General features: G+C 34.7%; 1 protein-coding gene across 4 annotated transcripts in view; it reads left to right on the forward strand.

Moving 5' to 3' along the window:
• The window catches only part of KLHL5 (kelch like family member 5), a 67241-nt gene that overhangs the window by 33709 nt on the left and 7678 nt on the right, over positions 1 to 25854 (forward strand). For all 4 annotated transcript variants that reach the window (XM_019741964.2, XM_019741965.2, XM_019741963.2 and 1 more), the window contains 6 exons: positions 1788 to 1924; positions 2465 to 2661; positions 7069 to 7281; positions 13449 to 13635; positions 18546 to 18770; positions 20671 to 20833. In XM_019741964.2, coding sequence (XP_019597523.1) covers positions 1788 to 1924; positions 2465 to 2661; positions 7069 to 7281; positions 13449 to 13635; positions 18546 to 18770; positions 20671 to 20833 — 1122 coding nt within the window. The remainder of the gene's footprint in view (positions 1 to 1787; positions 1925 to 2464; positions 2662 to 7068; positions 7282 to 13448; positions 13636 to 18545; positions 18771 to 20670; positions 20834 to 25854) is intronic.

Here is a 25854-nt window from a genome sequence, read left to right on the forward strand (position 1 = left end):
CCGCTTATTAGAAAAGATATTTCAACCTGAATTTCATAGAGGCATCCCAAATTCTCTATTTCCTAAACAAACTCATTACCTTACCTCTCACGCCGTCACCATGTCACTTAGTTTACCAATGCAAGATACTCCTAACTAGTCTCCTGTCTTTGATTCTTTCCCCTTACATTCTATTTTCTACGCAGCTTTCCAAGTGGTCCTTGAAAATAGAACTCTGATGTGGTCGCTCCTCTGGTCCAACTTTTCAGTGACTCCTCATGTCACCGAAAGCCCGAGTCCTCCCCATGACCTGTGTAATGCCCCGGCCGTTACCTCTGATGCTCTGTCCTACTCTCCTTCCTGCTCCCTCTGCCTGAGCCACACAGACCCTTTGTTATTCCTTGTATGTGCCAGGCATACTGCTCCTGCCGTTGGAATTTTGTATTGGCTGCTCTTCTGCTCAAATGCCATTCCAGATACTTGTATGACTGATTCCTGCACCTCCTTCAGTTCTTTCCCCAGTCGTCATCTTCCAGTGAGACCATCTGTTTAAACCCGTCCTCCACCCCCATTTGCCTCTATCCTACTTTTCCCCCCCATGGGCACTTATCACTTTTAAATGTACTGTAGAATTTATTTCTGCTGTGTGTTGTTTCCCTTCCCTTTAAAATGTAAGACTGTAAGAAGAGGGATCTTTTGTCTGGTTTTTACACCAATAATATCTCAAGTATCTAGAACAGTGCCTAGTATTTATTAGTTCTGCATTAGTATTTGTTCAGTGAATAAGTGAATAGGCAATTCTCAGAAGAAAGCTGAATGACCAATGAACATTTGGAAAGATCTTTAACCTCACTAGCAATCAGGTGAATGAAACGACAGTGAGATACCATTTAACACCTTGCAGATGGCCAAAAGTTTTAACATCTGACAATATTGTGGGGATATATTAACTGTATAGTGCTGGTAGGGGTCTAAATTGGCACACCACTTTGGAGAGCAATGTGGCAAACCTCGTACTTAGCGGTGTGCTCTTGGGGAGGGAGGGGCATAGAATTAGACAGGAACACAGGGAGGTTCAACTATTCTCAGTATTGTAATCTCTGTTTCTTTAAAAAAATGAGTGAAGTAAGTCTATATAAATGTGGTGACATGGAAATACCTTCGAAACATACTATCAAATGAAAAATGAATATTTAAAAATATATATATTTATGACCTATTTTGTCTATATGTAACTATCAAAAATCTTGACATAGAACAGCTAATGTAGAATAAGGTATTGTTATAATAGTTTAGAAGTATTATAACAAAAATATTATAATGTTATAACAAAATATGCTAGAATAATTAAAATATCATAAGAGCTAAAAATAACTTGCTAAAACAATTCTCAAATGTCTCTCATATTCACTACTTCTATGATTAAATTAAAAAAATAGGTTATTTTCAAAAGTGGTAGACAGAAAATAACCTTTCTGTGTTTTCCCTTTTTACATATAGTCCATTTAATTCTGTGGGCTTGTAGCTTTTCTTCCCCTGGATGTTATAAATCGACATCTGAGTAGTGAAAGGATAAATCATTTACCTCAGCAGAAAATTTTCAGTAATGGTAATTTATTATTCAAAGGAAGGAACTAGAGCATAAAGCAATTTGTCAAACTTAAGATGAATTTCCCAGTATCATGCACTTTCTATGTGTAACAAAGTTAAAAAAAAAAAAAGAAAGGAAAGAGAAGAAAAAGCAGCATTTATTAATGAACATCAACTTTACTGTGGTCATTGATTTTTTTCTTCTAATATGTTCTCAGATTGGTGCTCTCCTCTGTCTCAGATTATTTTGCTGCCATGTTTACTAATGATGTCAGGGAAGCAAGACAAGAAGAAATAAAAATGGAAGGTGTAGAACCGAATTCACTATGGTCCTTGATTCAGTATGCATATACAGGTAATAAATCTGAAAATATGAATTTAAAACCTTTTAAGTTTATGTGATATCATTAGATTTCTGATTTCTGCTTTTAACAAAGCCTGCCATAGCCAACAGTTACTTCTGCTATTATAGTCACCACCCCTAGTGATTCCTGGATAGGTTAAAATCTCTACATTAGAAACTTTAAAATGGTTATTGTAATTAAGCTTTTGAATGATATTTTAAAATCTTAATATAATAATTGGATCAATTATATGATGTTTTTAAATTATTGCATTTAAAATTTGAGTTATGTGTAATAGATAAGCTACTAATTAAATTATCCTTTAAAATTCCTGAAAATAAGCTATTAGTTTTTTTATCTTAGCAGAAGTCACAAAGAGATAATTTTTTTTCATAATTAGTACTTTTTATTTCATTTTGGAATGTCTTAAATCATCTAGGTCTAGAATACATGTAATGAGTTCTTATTTAGAATTACCGTTAACACCAATCAGTTTATAAACGGAGGTTAATGTGGTTCCATAGTTAATGGAATTTCTTTTTATCATGAAGGCCGCCTGGAATTAAAAGAAGATAATATTGAGTGCCTGTTATCTACAGCTTGCCTTCTTCAGCTTTCACAGGTTGTGGAAGCATGCTGCAAGTTTTTAATGAAACAGCTTCATCCATCCAACTGTCTTGGAATCCGTTCTTTTGCTGATGCCCAAGGTTGTACAGATTTGCATAAAGTGGCTCACAATTATACCATGGTATGTATTTTTTGAAAAGCGCGAGGCATATGTTCTTTACCTTATTTCTTATTGTTGCAGAATTATCTACATGTTGCTGTTTTCCTATGGTTCTGCCACATGCTTCCAGGCTCAGATTCACTGTCTAATGTGTCATATTTTCACTAAGTTATGACAGAAAAACACTAAGTTATATTTCTCCTGGATATATGAACCTAGCCTTAAGTTACCACAGTCTCTAAGAAGCAGAGCAATGGCCTAAGACTGGTCCATTCAATATGTTCAGATCTGCATTTTAAAGCAGGATTTTCCTCATACATTTTTCTTTGTCACACATGGATGAATTTCAAAATTGCGCACATATTCACTGATGGAAATTGGTGATAGTGATTGTAGTATATTGGTTCAGTGCTAGTACAGAAGATAGGAGGATGAAGGGGAGGTTTTTTTTTTTTTATTAAGGATAAACCTCATTGTATGTAAAAAATGTTTTCAGCTATGTAGAAAGTCGTTCTTATTAGGTGTAGCAAATTATGTGCTCAACATAAATCAGAGAGGAGGTTCTACTTCAGAAGCCTGGAGGATAATGGATACAGATTGATCTAGGACAGCAAGAAAATAAGGTCATGTTGAGGGCATATTGTTAGGACCTGTGTCTGTGGTCTTAATTGTAGAGGGATGTGGGAGAGGGAACGTGTGTAGATTTTTAAGGAATGACCATCTTTCCACATTCGGGTCTTCACACATGGGCAATGATTGAAGGACGACTGTTGCTTCAAATGCTTTATTTAGGGCAATACAGCTTCTCCGGGAAGAAAGAATGTGAACAGTCACATACACATATCCAGTTATCCATATTACTAATTTTATCAACCTTTAAGGGGTATTTTTCATCTACTCTCTTCTCCATCCCCTGTCCTTCCGTTGAGTTGTTTTATCTGTGAAGGATTGACAGGTACTTTAGGAATATTTCACTAGAGAAATAGAACTCTGGAAAAATTATAAGAATACATATTTAAAACTATTGGGAAGATTAATTCTGCCTATTTCATAAACTTAATGTGAGGATTAAATAAGTTAATAGAAGTTTATTACTTAAAACAGTGATGGACACATAATATAACCAGTCAATTAATGACATAACCATCACTGTATAGATTACCTGTTCAACACGGCAGGGATTTATGTGTGCGAACAAAAGCATTCATACAAAAGCACAACCTTTATGATTCGTTTCTCTCCCTGTGCTGTGATTACTTTTCAGAAATGTTCTTTATGATGGTCAAAGTGCCTCCAATGAAAAAAATAGAGATTGTGCAACAACAATACCATATAGACCTAGCGTGGTTAACATCTTTTAAATTAAGTCCTTTGAAAGACTTTTATCCTTCCTTGTAGAGTTCTCACTTTAACCTTTACAGCTCAAGTTCAAACACTTTTTGGAATAACATGAATATGAATAAAATAAAGCTGCATTTAAAAATTTTTTTTTTTTTTAGTTTTATAGTCAGTTCATAATTAAAGTAATATCTCTTTCCTAGGAAGGAGTTTTGTTCACATGAACACATTTGGATACATTTAGGTCACTTCTGTTGTTCACTATTGAGGCACAATTGTTGCTTTTTTAAAGGCTTAAACATAAATTCAGTTTAAATTAGCTCGATGTTTTTAAAGCTCTTTTCATAGCCAATTAGCTGTGGGTTTTCTTTTTTTCCTCAAGCCATTATTTGCTATTATTCAGTTGCAACAGAAACATGAAATTGAATTCTGATAACAGTACATAATTTAGAGGCAGATTGTTTGATTTGAATTGTTGCTATGGGAACTAAATGAAAATGTATAGCAAAATTCAATCTTCAATTTAAATAAATCCCTCAGTAATTTCATTTGCTTAAAAACCATTCCAAAAAGGAAAGGAAGGGGCTTAATGCTAGCACATGTTTGGTAACATGATAGCTGTGTCATAAAATGGACTCAAAATAATGAAGTAAATATAATGCTACTCAGTGAATTCAGTTGTCACCATCGGTAAATGGTGCATGTGCTTGGGGTGTTCACCGATCCTGCATGAATACAAGTAGGAAAGGATGAGGAGTTCCTTCTTGGAATCCTGAAATCTGGAAGCTTTTGTTTTTATTCTGACTGCCACTGAACTTGACCTGGAGCAAGTCATTTAACCTCTACAAAAAGTCTTAGACTGGTTCTGTTATTACAAATATTTAATGTCATTATGTATTTGTAAAATAAAGATAGACATTTCATTTTATTTATTTTTAATTTTAATTTTTTTTAAGGAAGGCACAGCTCACAGTGGCCCATGTGGGGATCAAACCGGCAACCTTGGTGTTATTAGCACCACACTAACCAACTGAGCTAACTGGCCACCCCTAGACATTTCATTTAAAAATTTAAAATTTTGTTTCTCAATTTAGAAAACCTGTAAAAACATTGAATTCTGCTAAAATACCTGCTTCAAAACCAAATACTTTTGAAAAGCACTTTGTGTTTAACTTAGTTTCAGTGGCATTTCCGTAAGTTGTTGAAAAGGTCGATTTTTATTAAATACAAATTATACTAGAATGAAATGGCCATTGTTCTGAAATAGATATATCAACAAATAAATAATCGAATATTTATATACAGTCCTTTTCTCATTGATGAAATGTAATTAATACCATGAGAAATTATGGCAATAGTTGCATCAGTGTTGTAGAAATGTTGACTATATTATACACTATACTTTGAGTGATTAGAAATGTATATTACTTCAATTTCTTCAAAATCTCACCTAACATTTAAAAATAGACATCTTTGCATGTATCTATGTAATCTTGGTCCTTGAAATTTTTAATGCCTGTTTAATAGTCCATTGAGTTATAATCCCCATAGCTAGACATTTAGGCTATTTCCCATTTTTTACTGTTATAAATAATAATACAGAGAAGAAGCATCATTAGAGAAGCATCAGCTTTTTTTCCTCTTGTGGATTATTTAGTAAGGATTAAACTACTAGTGGGATAACTGGTTTGAGAGCCTCAGCATTTTCATAGCTCTTGCTGTGTGTTACCAAACCATTTTATAATGTCAGTATACAGTAGAGTAGAACAGTTTGTTTGAAGCCATTCCAGCATTGAGGTTTTATTAAAATATATTTATGAAAATGATAATCAGTCATTTAAAATAGATTCATTTTGGCATCTTTAACAAATCATGATGAATTGAAGCAATTGAATTTAGTTAATAATTCATGTACGGTTTTCTCTTAAGAATTTCTACAGAAAGGAATGTCAAGCCAAGATATATTTTCGATCACTACCTAACTTGGGTTACTGCAGGCTATATGGAAAATATAATTCTCATTTTAATATAGAAGACAGTTATTGATAATCCTTATTTTTAGCTCTAATTTAAACAGCCTTAGCTATTTTACTAAAACTCTATATGCTGAGACAGCCATAGCACATTACGAAGTATAAGAAAACCATTAAGGGACAATACAATATGTGTATCATTTACATTTATATTTTAACTATGTAAACAATCCATGCATTAAGATTCATAATCTTGTATACCAAAGAGTAGGTTTCCCTTCTCTTCAGATTGTTTAGCATAGTAGGTTAGGAAAGGTCATTATCTCACACCTCAGGGTATCTCTATTTCCCATTTCAAATTACAAGGGGCCTGGTTTTAGTATGCAGCCAGGACTGTGTCATGTTTAGTCTCAGGTCTTAGAGTCCCAGTGCATTCTAGGTCAACACTTGTATTTTGGCTCTTTTTCCCATGAGACCCAAAGAACTTTGTACATAAATCAGATTAGAGGAGATTAAAATTTTCAAAACAGACCTAAAATCTGGGATGGTTTTATAAATAACATTAAAACACCTTTAAAGGCCAATTTGGTTTTAGGATAGCCCTAAGGACATATACTCTTCCAGGGCAGAGTCTGAGAAGACTTCTGTGGTCCAGAGTGGTCCTGGGAAATCTAGCCAGGCTGGAGGCCCAGAAATAGCCTCACAGCTCACCCAGATATTTGGCTCTACTGTTGGCCAAATTCTACAGCAACCACAAATCTCAACTCATGTTTGATGTTAGAGTATCATACATCTCAGTGTCTAATTCATTTTTTTGGTCTTCCTTTGAAAGACTTGTGAAAAGCAGTACCTAAAAGTTGCAGGTCCATTTTTAAAATTAATAAGTGATAGAATATTTTAATTCTACTTACATAGAAATTAAAAGTTTAACAACATAATTGCAGCTTAAATGTCATTTTTACTGTGTTTCTTTCCTAGCAAGCAATAATATATGGTAAAGAAGATCTAAAGTAGAAACTGTGTTTTGGCATCTACCTAAAAACTGTTGATTTATTTCAAATAAACTGTGATGGACAAAAGGAACCATATTGTTTATATGGTATTTTTTTCTGTCTAGGAACACTTCATGGAAGTCATCCGAAACCAGGAATTTGTATTATTACCAGCCAGTGAAATTGCCAAGCTCTTGGCCAGTGACGACATGAACATTCCTAACGAGGAGACAATACTGAATGCGCTTCTTACTTGGGTCCGTCATGATTTGGAACAGAGACGGAAAGATCTCAGTAAACTTTTGGCTTATATTAGGCTACCTCTTCTTGCGCCACAGGTAAGCTATTTTTGATTATTTAAAATTACTGTCATAATTTCAACAACAATTGAATATTCACTTTATACTAATTGCATTAATATGCACTTGTGTTTAGGTTTTCTCTTTGACTATTCAGTCGAATAAAGTTATTTTACATATATTCTTATGAAATGTTTCAGGTGACAAGATAGGGAACAAAAAAAAAAGAGTCGTCTTATGTTTTCAACCAGGAAGGTCTGGCTACCTAAATTGCATCAATTAAGTCACGTTGTTGCTTTAGGGTTATTTTATTTGACTCAGCTACAAACCTATCCTAGCAATTGAAGAATTAGTAGAGCTGTTAACACAAGGAACGCTGGACTCTAGGAACCAGAACATTTAGATTGGTTCATTGACCACACATTTATTAAGTACCCATTAAGTGTTGGGTTCTGGTGATATGTAAATTAAAGAGACGTGATAATAGTTCCAGCTCTGACATTTTAAAACTCTGTGACTTGGTATATTCACATTCCTCAGTTTCTTCATATGTTAAATGGAGGTAAACATCCTCCCTGACCATCTCACATGATTATTGTGAGGATCAGAAAAGTGCTCTATGAAATAAAATGTGCTATAAATAATAACGGTATTCATTATTTTAGAATTGAGAGATATCTAGTTGGTGTTTTCAAGGCAGGCAGTCATAAGTTATTTAGATGCAGTTTCCCTTTTTATAATTTTGACTGGAATATACAAAAATATCCTCTGCATACTCTGCTGCTGATTTTCAGGCCTTGGATAGAGAAAGAGGCCTTGAAAGTAGAGAAAGCGTGAGATGGTACTGCTCAAGGTCAGACTTTTTTGTTTAAAGTTCCATAAATTTTATCTTATTTGTATTTATCTTGAGGATTATGTATTATTTCTAGCTGTTGTGAGCAAAAGTTACTGTTTGCTCTAGATCTACCATACAGAGGCAAAAATCATGCTTTGTAAGAAAGACCTCCCTTTTCAGAGGTATATACAGTGTAGTATGAATTCATCAGAGTGAGACTACATGAATTGATGACAATTCAGGAAAAATAACATCATAAAACATTTCTCTTGAAATCAGATTTAAAGAAGAGAGTTATATGTTTATTGATAGCCAGCAGAATTTTTTCTTATTCTTTTCTAGATGAAACAATATAAAATCTGAAAAATCCTAGTAAACTTTAAAAAAAATCTGTGCAATTAAGAAACCTGACAATTTACTTCAGTTCTGCAGTTTCAAATATTTGTGTACTAACTATATTTGCATGACTCTCAGAGACATTTAAATTTTCTGTTATCCAGGATACTGCAGATAATCATAGCCATAAGGTCGTAGATTTCAAAGGCACTTTGGAGATCATTTAGTCTAACTTGTACAAATGAAGTAACAGACCAAAAAAGTAAAACCATATGTTCAAAGTCACAAAGTGATTGCGTTTGGCCCTATCCTTCTGCACTGCGGTTTTATTCAGCTTTTCTACTTGGCTAACATCATAATGCTAATAAGAGACAAAGGGAGGATTTGAACCCAATTAAAGTTTTGTGTCTTTTCCACTGAATCATTCTGCCACTTGAATGTACTATATATAAAATTACTGGGTGTGGGAGGGATATCAGGTAGAGAAAGAAATCGATTTTAAGATAATCATTATTTACAATATAATGAGAAGAAGGTTGTGGTAGATATATAAACATGACATTATGAAAATCATCGGAGTAGCCCACCCAGACTGATGGTGGGGAAGCTAGGAGAACTTCCTGAAGTGTAACTCAGTCTGTCTCATGAGTTAGCTAGTAAATTATTTAAAGAGATTACAAGTTTAAGGAGGAAACCTTAATGTCATCAGATGCTAAAAAGAAGAATAAGGACGAAAAATCCACTGGATTAGTCCAGTGGTGCTTAAAGTGTGTTCCCCAACTGTAGGTTCAGTACCACATGAAAAATTATTTAAAAGACAGATGATTAGGCCCCACTCTATACCTACTGAATCTGAAACTCTGGGGTTGGGGCCTGGCACATTGTGCTTTAATAAGCTCTCAAGTGGATCTGATGCACACTCAAGTTTGAGAACCACCGTCTTAGCCTGAAGAGTAATGGTCATGGAAGCCACGTTGCCCTGTGTGGAATCATCCCTCTGTGTCTGGGGGTGGTTGTATTTGTGGTCATTTTACCTATGAAAGCATTTTTGATCAAACTTTTCTATTTGATAATATTTTAAATTGTGAATAAAAATACGTACACATATATACATTATTTAAAATATTTGACACTTAAATTCTTAATGGTCCCAATGGTTAGCCTGTATTATAAGTATCTTGCTCTTCACTATTCTGTTCACAATTCTCGCTGTTGTTTTCTACTAAAAGTCAGAAATATAAAGTGAATTTGTATTTATCTTTAGCATTCTTTTAATTTATATGTTTTTGATACCAAAACATTTTCTAAAACTTAGAGAGTTCATAATTATTCACATTTTATTTTGTGGGGGGACAGTTTTAGAGAAGTAGGCATATGGTGAACAAGTATGTGAGTAAAGATAAAAATTTACAAATTGAAAACGTTTCTTCTATTTTGTAAATGCTTTTATTTGAATAACTTTCCATTCTTTTCATGGCAGAGAATGCACATAGTATTCACCTAACATGCAGAGTATGCAAGAGTGTATATTTTATAGTTCTCTCTCAGTGCCTTCTGAATGATTTTTCAGATGATATCTGGTTATCCAGATGATACTTGATTAATCTGATATGTGGATTAATGGCTTCATATTTTCTCCTATTACCTTTATCTCTCTAATATAATTAATCCCATCTATTCATAAATTATAGAGACTGTCAACATGTTAAGAAATATATTTTACCTCAAATTGCAGTAACTATTAAGTCTCCCAAGACTTTACCTTTTACAATTTTTTTCACATTTATTATTTAGAAAGGACTAAAGTAATTATATGTAACAAGAGTAATAATATAAACATTAAGATTAATCTAAATTAGGAGCATCCAGATGGCTCAGTTGTTTAGAGAACAAGCTCTCAACAACAAGGTTGCCTGTTTAATTCCCGCATGGGATGGTGGGCTGCACCCCCTGCAACAAAAGATCGAAAATGGCAACTGGACTTGGATCTGAGCTGCGCCCTCCACAACTAGATTGAAGGACAACGACTTGGAGCTGATGGGCCCTGGAGAAACACACTGTTCTCCAATAAAAAACAAACAAACAAAAACAAACAAAAAAATAAAATAAATAATAAATCTCAATTAGCCAACTCAATGCATCTTCATTAATGGTTTCTGTAGCAAGTATAACTATATTTTGTGTGCATGGAAAAAATACAGAATAATTAATTCCAGAATCCTACCATAGGTCCTGAAACTCTACCATAGGTCCTGAACTCTACCATGGTCTTAATTTGCCGTTTTTGCCTTTAGTATGCTGTTCTCAGTTTTTAAATGCCACAAACTTTTTTGCAGTGAATTTTGTTAGAGACTCTTCCTTCTCTTCCATTATCAAAATATGAACATATTCTCAACATTATTAGTCATTAAGGAAATGCAAAGTAAAACTGTATTTTCCTCCTACTTGAAGGGTTAAAATAAAAGGAGATAGTAACAGTTGTTGGTGAGAATGTGAAAAAACAAGAACCCTCATGTATTGCTGGTGGGAATATAAAAAGGTACAGCCACCTTGGAAAACAGTTTGTCAGTTTCTTAAAATGTTAACATAAATTTACCATAGAACTCAGCAATTCTACTCCCAAGAGAGATGAAAACATATATATCTACATGAAGACTTGCACACAAATGTTCTTAGCAGCTTTATTCATAATTTACAGAATTTGGAAACAACCTAAGTTGAGTGTCCATCAACTTGTGAACAGATAGACAAAAATGTGGTATATCCATACAATGGAATATTAGTCAACAATAAAAAGAAATGAAGTGCTGATACATGCTACACATGGATGAACCTCAAAACATGCTAAATATAAAAAGTAGAGACACAAGAGACCACATATTGTATGATTCTATGTATGCGAAACATCTGAAAAAGGGAAATAAATCTATAGAGACAGATTGGTGTTTGGGACAGAAGATGGGAACAGAAATTAACAGTAAACAGGCATGATCTAATTGAGGTGATGAAAATGTTCCAACACTATTTTATGGTAATGGTTGCACAACTTAGTAAATTTACTAAAAACTATTGAATTGTGTACTTGAAATAGTAAATTATATTATGTGCAAAATATATCTTATATTATCAAATGTAATATGATTAAAAGAATAATACCAAGAAGGTCTTTTTCTAGGAATACAAGAATGGTTGAGTATCAGGAAATAAGTCAAATTATTAATTATGTCAATAACTTAAAGGACAAAAGCCATATGATTGTATCAGTAGATGTATGAAAGGTATTTGGAAAAAATTTAGCAATCATCCTTAATTTTAAAACTCTGAAGTAAAATGTGTAGAGAAGAATACAACCTAAATATAATAAAATGGATTACTAAATACTACAGTAACTATTATCCTAAATAGTGAAACACTAAAACCATATCAATTCAAACCAGAAACAGGAATATTCTATATCACTCCAATTATTTAACATTGCTTTGAAGGTTTTAGCAATTGCAATAATAAAATAAAAATGAAATAACTGGCATACACATTAGGAAAAGATGTCAGCTATCCCTGTTTGGTGATGATTATGATTGTATGCCTAATAGTTAGAGTTTTATAAGGGAATGTGGTAAAGTAGCACGTTATAATACAAGTATACAATAATCAATGCATTTATCTCACTTCCATCAAAAACATATGCAAAATGGAAATTTAAAAATCAATTTCTAATAGCAACAAAAAATAGAATATATTTAATAAAAGGAAGGCATAAGACCTGTAGGAAGAAAACTATACAACAAATGGAAAGGCTTCTTAAGCAAAAAGACTTAATATCATAAAAATTAAGTTCTCCTAAAATTAATAAATAAACTTAATGCAGTTCCTGTTACAACAGGATCAAGATGGTGAAGGGGAATTAGATAAATTTACCTTAAGTTTATACGGAAAGTAAAGACACAAACAAAGCCAAGAAAACTATGAAAATGAACAGTGAGGGTAGATTTATATCACATAATCAGAAATGCTATAAAGACACTATAAAAAATATGGCATTAGAATAGGAATAGACAAATAAGATCAATGGAACAGAGTAAAGAATAAAAAAATAGATCTTATACATTTTAAGATCCGTTTTTTGAGAATGTATTATATGATCAAGGCTCAATTCAGTTAGAAATGAAGGAGATTATTTCATAAATAGTGCTCGTACAGAAATGTCTATCTAGAAGAAAATAAAAATACTCTTCAACTCATACACTATTTAAACATTAATTACACATAAATCAATAGCCTAAATTGAAAAAATAAAGCAATAAAGGAGCAGTGAAGGGGACGGAGAACCAAGTACAAAAGGAAAAGAAAGGCATTTTTTTAAAGGACAGGTGTAACCATATTTATGCATTTACATAATACATAAAAGTACATAAGTAAAAAAGTAGTATTCAGGGAAGCACAAGGAATTTTAATTCTTTTAGAATAATCACCAGAGTTCTTTGCTTCTTAAGAAATTGGCAGATTTTGTTTTGCTGTTGTTCTCTTTTTTTCAATTAAAGTTTATTGGGGTGACAATTGTTAGTAAAGTTACATAGGTTTCAGTTGTACAATTCTGTAATACATCATCTATATATCACATTGTGTGTTCTTTGAGCATTGTTTAGAAAGGACAGGTAAATGCAGTCTAGTTAGTCAACTTGTAATTATTGTTCAGTTAAAATATTTATAATGAATAAAGTAAAATGATTTAATTTAGAAAATCTGGAAAATGTAGAAAAGTAGTAAAAAAGGTTATTAAAAAGGCACCAGTTTACCCACTACCCAGAGATAACCGTGATTAAGATTTTAGGGCATACCACTTACCCATCACAGTTTTTGTTTCTCAATGAAATTTAAAATGTAAATCTTGTAAATCTTCCACATTTTACTTAAAAATAGATGTCCTGACTTTTTTTTTTATAGATATCATTTCCATTTGTGAATGCTATAGTGTATTCTTTTACCCTTACTATTGTCTTGGTCATTCAGTATACATACTCACTTTTTTTTCTAGTTCCTGGCAGACATGGAAAATAATGCCCTTTTCCGGGATGATATAGAATGTCAGAAACTCATTATGGAAGCAATGAAATACCATTTATTACCAGAGAGACGACCCATGTTACAGAGTCCTCGGACAAAACCTAGGAAGTCAACTGTTGGTACATTATTTGCTGTTGGAGGAATGGATTCAACAAAAGGTATTAAATAATCTATTATTTGGGGCTACAGAAAAAAAAAAGAACTTTAATTAGTAATAAGTACAGCCAAAGAGCTCTTTGGAGAAATGGCTGGCTTTAGCACTGGGGTAGAAAAAGTACAAGATAAGCCTAGAACTTCTTGTAGAGCCAGAAAGCAAGGAAATGCTCAGAAAATGAGACAGGTCAAAGAACACAGTTTGTTGGAGCTACCACTGCCAAATCGGGGATAATTTCAGCATCAAAATAAATAACGATAGTAAAAGATTATAACCTATGAATCAATAAGAATTCATGAGTCCACACTGATTCAAATAAAGAAGAGAGGAGGGAAAGCTCTTCCTTAGAGGAGAATGTCAGCTAATAAATATAGAAACAAAGATGGGGTTAGAGAAATCACCATTTGGCAACCATCACAATAACTAATTCAGTCAAGAGTCATCAATGGATGCTGAGACAAGTGGGTAAAAGTTTTGAGAACAAGATATTTAATCTCAAGTATCTCCCAACCACTTGCTTATTAGGTACAAAGGGTAAAATAGTATGTTTACAGTGGAGAAACCTAGCATATAGCACCTTAACCAAATAATCAAAGGTCGTATCGCTGGTAATTAGACTAACCAGCAGCACATGCCTTTTATAAGATGCTCAGAGAGGAACTCAGCTGCACATGTGCGATGTTCCTGCAAACTATAGAATCTGAGGAAAAGACAAATCCAAGTTGAGAGACATTTTATGAAATACTTTGTCCGTCTGTATTCCAAAATGTCAAGAAATACAGAAAAGATTCAGGAACTGTTTCGGATTACAAGACACTAAGGAGACCTGAAAGCCATTATAATGCATCATCTTGGATTTCCTTTGCTATAAAGGACATAATAGGGACAAATGACAAAATCCAAATAATGTTTGTAGATTAGATAACAGCATTGTGTAAATGTTAAGTTCCAGATTTTGATGATTGTATTGTGGTTAAGATAATTGTTTTGAGGAAGATACACTGCAGTAATAGGGATACAGGGGCATCATTTCTGCAAGTTACTCTTAAATAGTTCAGAAAAAAACACAGACACACATACGTACATACAAACATACGTACATAGAAAGAAAATGTAATAACATATAAACATTTGGGAAACCTGGGACAAGGTGATCTGGGAATTCTTTGTACCATTCTTGCAATGATCGTTACTCATAGTAACAATAATAGCAGCAAATACCATAGCTACTGTCTACCAGTGCCAGGTATTGTGCTAGCAGCTTTCTGTGTATTACCTCTCAGTATACATCGATCTCATCTTCCTCTGAATTCCTGGTACTAACAGTCTGCAATCCCCTGACGACATCTCTCTGACTTTGACTCCTTCTCTGATCTCAGTTCATTCTACTTCTCCCCTCCCTCCTTCTGTTCCAGCCCCATTGGCCTCCTTGTTCATCTAACACACCAAACATTATCCCTCATCAGGGATATTGCGTTAGCTGTTCGCTCTCACTAGGATGCTCTGTGCCTTGATACTGGAACGCCTAGCAGAAATTGTCCACTCAGATCTCCTCTCAAATGTCATTTTACCAAAGAGGACTTTTACAACCATTCAACTTCTTGCCCATCAGTTTCTCATCTTTTGCCTACCACTTTCTCTTTACTCTGCTTCATGTTTCTTCATAGCATGTGATACATGTAATTTATGTATCTTCACCCCAAATAAACTCCAGGACAGCAAGGATTTTTTTTTGTTTCTTTAAGAAATTGGAAATGGTTATTGTTCTTGGGGAGGGAGACTAGGGGGCTGGAGTCAGGGGAGAAGGGAGACAACTTTTATTTTTATTTTTATTTTATTGGGGAAGGGGAACAGAACTTTATTGGGGAACAGTGTGTACTTCCAGGACTTTTTTTCAAGTCAAGTTGTTGTCCTTTCAATCTTAGTTGTGGAGGGTGCAGCCCAGCTCCAGGTCCATTTTCCCGTTGCTAGTTGCAGGGGGCACAGCCCACCATCCCTTGTGGGAGTCAAAACCGGCAACCTTGTGGTTGAGAGGACGCGCTCCAACCAACTGAGCCATCTGGGAGGCAGCTCAGCTCAAGGTCCCTTGTGGGAGTTGAGGTATCGAACTGGCAACCTTGTGGTTGAAAGCCCGTGCTCCAACCAACTGAGCCATCTGGGAGGCAGCTCAGCTCAAGGTGCCGTGTTCAATCTTAATTGCAGGGGGCAGAGCCCACCATCCCTTCCGGGACTCGAAGAATTGAACCGGCAACCTTGTGGTTGAGAGCCCACTGGCCCATGTGGGAATTGAACTGGCAGCCTTCGGAGTTAGGAGCATGAAGCTCTAACCGCTTGAGCCACTGGGCCAGCCCCGTATTTTTTTTTTTTTTTCACTAATATATTCCCAGAGCCTGGAACAGTGCCTACACATAGACAATATCAATAAGTATTTGTCAAATGAATGAAGATTGCCCTCTGCCATCTCTTGAATTACATGTATACTAAAGCACTTGATGTATTAATCATATCTGAAGGTTTCTCTTCTATGTGGTATCTTTAAGGAATCTAAAAATATGAGCTCCAATCTGGCCCTGTGGTTTAACCAACTTTATTTCTGAGTCTTTCTTAACAATCAAAAATTCTGACCTTTTGTCCTATTCAAGCTATCTTTCTGAGCCTTATCTCTTTCCCAGTGTCTTTGTAATGAAGAGCAATCTGTGTTGAATGGTAGTCTGATCATGGCGTTCTTGCCTCCTTCATGTATCTGTTTAGTGTAGAGCCCAACAAATAAGCTGGGACTTGTTCTCCATACAAGCTGAGACAATGTTAGAACATATTTGTGCCTACCTTTTTTTAAAGGTTAATGCTTTGGTATAAATTAGGGAAGTTTCAAGTTTTTATATCTAATTTTGCAGTTATTAGGATTTTGTTATTTTTGATATACATATTCTAAGGTATATGTTTCACATACTGTTTTAAGATTTTATAAGAATTGTTTGATATTAGCAAAATAAATTTTAGTTACCAAGTCATAAAACTATGATACTGCTTAGTGAGCTAGATGTAAAAGAAATAACTTAAAATTCAAGTGAAAAAAATATTCCTTAAATTCATTAGTGAGGCAAGATGATTGGCATTGCATTTTTATTTGAGGGAGAAGTTTTTAAGATCAAATTTAGAGTGATGAGTCAAGTATACTGTTACATGAAATAATCTGAGTGTATGAGTAAATCTTATAGCTAAAAATTACAAAGAAATATCAAAATTCAAAAATATTTTTGAACAGCTACTATGTACAAGGGTATCTATTATATGGTGCTATGAGAATACAGAGATGGAAAAAGAATAGGTATTTATTTCAAATAACTTAAAAGTTTTGCAGGATGAATAAGAATAATAAAAACTACAATAATGAGAAAATTTGATTATTTATATATAGCTAAACTATTTCTAAATTTTGGGAGAATATCAATAGTATTAGTGATCTGATGACCTAATTGTAATAAATACTTTAGAATAAACATTTGTCCTGATTGTAATTCTGTAAGAATAGCACTGATTGTATGTTGTATTAGAAGCTTTAAAGAGGGAAGTATAGTAGACAGGAATTGAACTCTTCTTCATAACTAGGGGGTGGGGCTTTTTTCCCCCTTAACTCTACTGATCTTACATCATAAAGATAACAAGAGTTCTTTGAATCTTCCAATTATTAAAAAAATGTAGACACCTCAGGCAATTACTCCCTAAACTTCCCACACTCAGTTCCCAAAGCCCACGATCCACACTTATGCTGTTCTCTTTCTTTGTCGCAATAAACTGTGCATCTCCTCCCTCCTGTGAAGCCAGCCCCTCCCTCACCTGTGCTGATGCTGCCCTTTCCTGCCTCTCAGGAGCCTAACACCGTTAGTTAGGATCCTTCCATCTCTTGTATTTTCAGCTTCTTCCCTTACATCTAGATCCTTCCCGTTAGTGTTTAAGAAAACTCAAGGTTTTTTCCCAATTCTGAAAGCCAAACAAGGCAAAACCTCCCTCAAACCACCTAGAAATTTCTACCTTTCTCCTCACTTGTATAGCCAAACTTCTCAGAAGAATCATTTGAGTTCACTGATGATTCTCCATTTCCTCACCTCCCAATTATGTCTCCACCACTCAAACGAGGGACTCTCCTGAAAGTCACCACTGACCTCCCCATATTAATCGCTGTTAGACACGGCCAGAATAATGAGTCGGGGGAGACCAAGATTGGTCTATTAGAATTTATTTGGTGGGACGTCAGGCTAGAAAAGACCATGACGTCTGTGAGCAAAAGGGGTATGGAGTTTTGTAGGAGGGGGTAAACGAGGCAGTTCCCCCTTCAATGCTTTGGGGGGGTTTTCGTTGACAAAGAGTTTCAGGGCATGACAAGCCCTCCAGCTCCACACCCTGGCCCCAGGTCGCTGTGCTGACTGCCCAGGCCTGCTGATCACAGGCCGCTGGGAGATAAAGCGAGACAGGATCAAGACAAGATGGCTTTTAAGAAAAAGTTTCTGCTCCTGGCCTAAATATGGCTTAACAGTAGCTAAATCCAGGAATGCTTTTTAGTCTTTATCTTACTTGACCCTCTCAGTGGCATTTGATACCATTAGTAGTTCTAACTGCTATAAACTCTTTTTCCTTCGGCTTCCATGACACTAAACTACCCTCACACTTCAGCTATTGCTTCTCAGCCTTTTCTAACAGATAATCCTTTTTCACTTGACCTTTTAATTCCGGAGCCTGTATGCTCTGGAGCATGTTAGCAGAGATATAAGCAAGGGCCAGATCGTGTAGGAGTTTACTAAAATGTGATAAAAGTATTATTGTCAGTGCTAATAAAATTATACTTTGTATAATTTTGTAAAATGCTCAATCATGGTGAAATTTTTATTTGTGTAACTTTTATATATTACCATTAAGGAGCAACAAGCATTGAAAAGTATGATCTCCGCACCAATATGTGGACTCCTGTAGCAAATATGAATGGGAGAAGGCTACAATTCGGTGTCGCAGTGTTAGATGACAAACTGTATGTGGTTGGAGGGAGAGATGGACTGAAGACGCTGAATACTGTAGAATGCTACAACCCCAAAACGAAAACTTGGAGTGTGATGCCTCCTATGTCCACACATAGGCATGGCCTCGGTGAGTAGAGCTGCAGACTTGTTCATAATATCGTATCTTAGGCTTCCACAGCATTTTTACATTCTGTACTGGGCAGAGGAAGACCAGTGTGGCAGCTGCTGAGTCAGCAGCAGTCACCAAGCTTTCCTTCCCATGCTCTCTGAAAAGCAGAAGCAGAGGAAACAAGCATGTACATAAATGTGTATGTACTACAAGCACAAGGGGAAACATGAATATTTTAGTGTGGCATAGTGGACTGACAAGCCACCTTTTCACCTCTGTGTTCTGTGTTGACAATTACCTAATTGAAATGCTTATTTAAAAATTGTTAGCATTACTATTTTTCATCTGTATCCCATGGTTTTTAAGCAGAAATGAGTAAAACCCAGAAAAATTTGGAGGTGACACAGAGAATGTAATGATAGAGACTTTTCATCTTTGCATTCAGTAATTCACTGAGCAGACATTGATTAACATGTCCTGTGTGCCATACTCCTCTGCTCTGCAAAAATGTGGAAGACGCTATCTTTACCCTCAAGGAACTGGTGGCTCACTCTGAGATGATTGAAGAGAATTTAGGGATCTTGTATCCCATGGTCTCTCTTTTCTCATAGGAGAAAGAGTAGGTAAAATAGAAAGCATTGTTTGGTGAGAGAGGAGGCAGAAATTAAAATTAAAGTTAGATGGGGCTTGATACATATTTTGCATCACCCAGGTTTTGCTGCAGAATAAACTACTCTGAAACTTACAGGCTTAAACCAACAACCATTTTTTTGGCGCATGGATCTGTGGGTTAGGCTGTTCTGGTCTGGGCTCTCCTGGGTGATTTCTGCTGGGGTTTCTCATGATTCTGTTGTAGGCTGGCAGGTTGGATGGTTGATGGTTGATGAAGGATGAATATGAATATCTCATCTGGCCATAATTTCTCAAATTAAAATATATTTGTATCACAAAATTTGTATTTTGGCCCTCAAGTGTTTCATATTTACTTCTTACCTGACTATGATCATGTCATACCTCTTCTTAAAACCCTCCACTGGCTCTCCATTTCATGTAGAATAAAATCTAAAGTCCTCCTAGGAGCCCAGCCACTGCGTGATCTGACTGCACACTCTCCTTCATCGCCTCCTTATCCCCCTCATCACCCTGACAGCCAAGCTGGCCTTGGCTGGACCGCAGACACACTAAGTGTGCCTTGGGACCTTTGGACTTCCAGCTCCTTTTACCTCATCTTCTCTTCCCTCAGGTATCCCCATAGCTGGTTTCCTAGCTTCGTTCACGTGTTTATTCAAATGCCACTTTATCTGAGAGGTCTCCCCTGACCCTCTCTACTCTTATAGTCAGTTCTGTTTTCTTATTGGCACTTACCAATACCTGAAATATATTTTATTTCTGTGTGCTGACTGAAATATCCGGTCCATGAGGGCACAGCCCTTATCTGTTATGATCTATTTAATACCAGGCATTTAGTAGAAATTCAGTAGATTTTTGTTGAATACGTGAAGCAGTAAGTCTGGCTCAGTTCCCTGGTGATGACTCACATCAAGAGATCGTGGTATCAGCCCTAATTACAGTAAAATCTTGCGGATTTGAATTAATAGGGGGAAAGGAATAAAAATGCTGTTTTCAAATATATCTTAAATCCATATTGTTGAAAAGTGTTTTAAATATGGGAATATGTGCATCTTGTGTAGTGTTTAGTATGCCACTGTTAGACCTCACAACACTGTCTCAAACTTTTAAGACCAGAGCTACAATGCTTTCCTTCCTTTACTCACCAACTTATCTACCAAGATGAGCCATGAGAAAGCCATGTCATAATTTTTTGCTTCATTATAGTTGCATGTTTAAGATTCATTGTACTTATAGTTCAAGTAAAATGTGATTTTTAAGTCATTACTTCTTTCCTGTCTCCTTGTAGGTGTGGCTGTATTGGAAGGTCCCATGTATGCAGTCGGAGGGCATGATGGCTGGAGTTATCTGAATACAGTGGAAAGATGGGACCCTCAGGCTCGCCAGTGGAATTTTGTTGCCACTATGTCCACCCCCAGGAGCACAGTAGGTGTGGCAGTATTAAGTGGAAAGTAAGAAAATATTTAAAGTTCCATTTGAGACACAACAAAGTACATTTGTGAGGTGGCATCATTTCCAACTCTAAAATACACATAAATAAATCACAAAAGAGAAATACTTTGAGTGATATAAACAAACTAACTTTTAAAATAGTCTCTTTTTATGATAGTTCTAAATATAAATAGTTGAACAGTAAGTTAGGCTTTCATTCTAACCTGCAGATATTATACATGTCTAGTTTTTTTTGAGTGAAGAAATGTTATTAAATGTTCAATAAAGTAAAAATCTTGTCGTTTATATAGCTTTAAAAGCATATGGTCTTTTAAAAATAGGATAGTCTCTCTCAGTGTTTGCCTAAATAATTCCCTCCATGTCTTTTACTGATTTATCTTTACTTTTACTTCTTTCTTATCTCAGTAAACCACTGAAAACTAGAGTGGATTTAGAAAGAGATGCTCTCTTGCCTCGTGTGTGCTCTAAATAGAGTAAACAAACAGATTTGGATAGAGCTATTACCAAAGCTCTTGGTAACTCAGAAATTAAATGTGTATCTTTTTCAGGCCTTTCTTCCATAAAAGGAAGCCCTAAGTGGTTATTACAGTTCTTTGTTGCATGTCTTTACTTACTTAAAAGGCTTAACATCATTTCCAGAAAGAGGAAGGAATCAAGGTTAAAATACAAACTTAAAATTATTTGTAGAATTGTGTTATTATTAAAAGAAAAATGAGAAACTATTGGTACTATTTTATGACCTAAGGTCTTGTTTTCTCAGGACCTATTAGTTATATACAACTTTTTATTTTTTAGCACTATTACAAGTGATAATAAGATAGAGAAATAGAAACTCAATTTTTAAATGTATCTGATCTCCATACCCCTTCCCTCATTTGTTTTAGCTAAAGAAATAACTTCAAAATTCGTCACTACATATCTTTCCTAATTCTTTGGTAGAGGATTCAGCCTCCAAAGAATCTAGTAAGTGAGAAAAAAGAAAGAAAATTAAACAGTATCTTCTCAGTTTTGACCCTTTGGTTTAAACTTTTGGGATTAGTTCATTGTACTAATTCTTGTTCAGTGGCATATTTCTTAGCCCTTATTTCTGGCTAGAAACATTTATTTCTAAAAGAGGACTAAAGAATAACTGCCTTCTCAAAAATCTGATTTCTAGACCTACAGTAGCCTGGAGTTGTACGCATAAAAATATCTTATTTTCTTACCTTTTCTTGCTCTCTTGTTAGAAATAAACATTTCAGTTTAATCCACCTAAAGTACAATTTATTGAGTTCTGAGGCAACCTAAGAATCGTACAGAAGCTAAGGATGGCTTATCTACTAAATATTGAGACATTTGATTTTGAAAGTATAATGTATCTACATTGTGATTATAACTGGTCTTTCGGGATATCTCCCAAACTTGTCACTTTGCCCTTAACCTTAACTCTCTCTCTCTTTAGTCTTTCATTTTAGAGACTTACCTAGTGTTGTACCTAAAATACAAATAGGACCATGTCACTTTCCTGCTTAACACCGCTCAGTAGCTTATCTGACCAAGCCTCCTTTATGATCTTGCCTCTGTCCACCTCCCTAGACAACTCTCTCCTCTCCTGGTGCATATGACATTCCAGCAGAACTAACCTATTTGTGAAAAACACATTTCACTTCACACTCCTATTATCTGTTAACCCATGCCATCTCTCTTAGAATGTTGTTTCCCCCACCTTCCTACCTGGCAAACTGAGCATCCTTGAAACTTGTTCAAAAATCATCTCCAGAAAACCTCCAAATCCCACTCCTGTCTCCTCATTCTGCCTCTGCTCATCATCCATTCCTGCCTTAGCATTTTTACTGTACATGATTTCAGTATAATTGTATTGCAGCATGTGCCACTGTTATTGTCGTTATTTTCTAGTCCATCGCCTATAGTAGATCATGGTCTTGTGTGACCTGGTCTGACTGTTTGTTCCTTACATCTAGCGTAGTACCCGGCACATAATGTGAAGTGTACAACCTTGTTGAGGAATATCCTGCTACCACTTAGATGCAGTGGTGCTGTAATCACCCCAAGAAGAGTATGTGTCAGTTCATCAACCAGCATTTTTCTGAGTTTGCTTTAACAAAGTAGCAATGTTTTTAACTATTTTTGTTGGTTTCCGTTTTTAGGTACATATCCAGAATCTGGGGGGGGGGGGGGGGGGAGGGAAGAAGCTATGCTGTTAGTCAAAAAACATATGCAGCTGATTGAAAAAAAATTAATTATGCATCTTCTCTCTACCACTCCTTTGTGATTTAGAACAAATCATTTCTCTGTGCCTCAATTTTTTTAATCTAAAAAATGAAAAGCCTGGATTAATTTTGTGTTATTTTAACTTTCTTTATTTTATAATGCTTCTTGCTGCAAAATATAGTTGTTTCTTTAGGGAAGAATTATTTCAATGTCTTATGAGTTACATTCTGTGTCTTAAAAATTTCAAAGTGTTCAAATTTTATTTCTACGATGTTTGGCAGAAAGAAACTTTATTTAAACTTCTAATTGCTCAGGCTACATTTAAGCCACTGGCTGACAAATATTTTTGGCAGTAGAATCTCTCTTTCAAATGAAATCTTATAAAAACCTCAATACTTAAGGCAAATGGAGGTTCAAGTTTATAACTTTATTTTAAATGTATTGTAAGTTCGAGTTTATAGTATTTACTTTTTATGAAAATTAATGTAGAAGAAGAAGTCTGTTTTAAAGAACACCCAGATTATTTCTATGTTTTGTTTTGGTTGTCCAGCATGAGGAAAATCCTGATTCACAATTAAGAAGCTGAAAATGGTAACAGTTATTTTAACTACTAGAGCAATTTAACTGGAATCTCAGGAAACTTCAGTTAAATTGTTCAAATAGCTTGCAAGTAGGAGAAAACATTTTTTTAAGTTTAATCTTAACAATATCTACTAATCATTTGCACTCTTGATCATAATTTTAAAAGTCAGGGAAGACCTAAATCTTACATTAAAAAACATATAATATGATATTGTCTCAATTTGACATTACTATTTCTCTTTTTATTGTAATGGATACTGTCCTAGGGAAGAAAGATGAATTCTGAATCTTGCATGGTATGTAATTGAGCCAGGTGATCTCTTTGAAAATTAAAACTTTTTAAAATTTGAATTTGAAATGAACCATTTTTGGGGACTCCCTCAAGTCCTCCACAGAATCCTATTCTTAGAAGACCATTGCTTGAGATAATGATTTTCAGAAAGTGTTACCAATACATTTTAGCCCTTAATATTAGTGCAGTATAAATGTTGTTTGTCTATTTAACATCTCCTAAAAATGCCATTTTCTAAAAGAAAGCAAATAGAGACAGAACTAATTTCTCCCCTTAAACCTTTATACCACGTGTAAGGTACTGTTCAAAGTACTTTAAATTTGATCATTAGCAATCCTCTTAGGCAGGGCTTCTAGACTTTATGGATAATGAAATTCAGGTTACTTAACCTTTATGGAGGTTAAGTAACTTGTCCACAATCACAGCGAGTGGTAAATGGCAGAACCAGGATTCAAACCTAGAGTCTGGCTCTAGAGTTCATGCTCTTAATCACTGTGCTGTACCACTTCTGACAGTGAAGACCCATGAATTCAGTGTGAAGAGGGTAGGATGCCTTGAAGCATACTGTAGAGTGTGTGTGTGTGTGTGTGTGTGTGTGTGTGCGCGCGCGCCTGTATTTTTAATTACTGATCTTTTCTAGTTGTTGATGCCTTCTAATATTCCGTGATCAATATTTAGGTAATTATTCTGTCAAGCATTGGTTAAAGGTTAGAACAGTTAATTTTAAGTATAGTAACACAGAAAAGTAGTTTTTAACAGATAAAAAATGTTAACAAAGTTTCAAACAAATTCCAATTTCTATCTTATTAATATACTTTAAGTTTGGAACAAGATATTGCTACAACTTTAAGTTGCTGTTTAAAATATGGTCATCTTACCCCAGGGATGATGTAGATGCCTGATCACTGCACTGTACACCTGAAGCTGAAGCTGAACAATAATGAATGTCAGCTATAATTTTATATATATATGTATAGTTACAAGAAGTGGAGTTCAGCATCAGGAATAGAGACAATGGAAATGTAATGGCTGTGTGCGATGTCAGAGGGGTAGTGGATGGGGGGAAGGGGGATTGACACTGTGTGAGGGATATAAATGATAAATGTCTATTACATTGTTTTGTACACCTGAAACTAATAAAAACCAAATAAATAAATAAATAAATAAATAAATAAATAAATAAAAATATAATAAATTATGGTCATCTTATTTAAGAACCAGTTTGAACAGCATAGTGTACTTTAAATGATGAATTAAAATTATGAAATCTGTCTTTAAAATATATTACCACATACAAATACTTTAAATTTTAATGAGCAGAAATTTGGTATAGTTCACATGTTATTTCTTGAGAACAAAATGATAGTTAAATATTAATTAAGGCATCTATAAATTAAAAATGTGTGATCTTTTATATAAGCAATTAACTGAATATATTACTTTTTTAAAAAAACTAATAGAAAAATATCTATGAAGAACTTCCCAAGAATATAGTAAATGCAAGAAGATTTTGTGCTTAATAAAAATATTTAAATGTTCAAATATGTAAAATATTTTATATGTATTTAGAGTAAAACATTCAAAGTAGTGCAGTATATTGATTGGTAATGAATTAAAATTGATCTACTAGGCAGCATTTAGGCCATCGATATGTCATATTTATTTTAGATAACTTGCAGTATCCTTTTCTGCAATTATTTAAATTAATGAAGGATTACTGTTTATACATAATATATAATAAATATTAATGTATATACCATTGTTTCCAGTTACCCATTTATTCTCCTATTTCATTATTATAAGTTTGTCCCATAAGACTGCTGACTGTACAACTGCTTATTAATGTAACTATGTGTCCAGGTTCTGCTTCTTACTGGGTGACCCCATTCAAGTCTCTTAGTCTCCATGAGCCCCAGTGTTTTCAGTTGTGAAACA

The sequence above is a fragment of the Rhinolophus sinicus genome, linkage group LG02 (assembly GCF_036562045.2).
Source record: "Rhinolophus sinicus isolate RSC01 linkage group LG02, ASM3656204v1, whole genome shotgun sequence".
Lineage (NCBI taxonomy): Eukaryota > Metazoa > Chordata > Mammalia > Chiroptera > Rhinolophidae > Rhinolophus > Rhinolophus sinicus.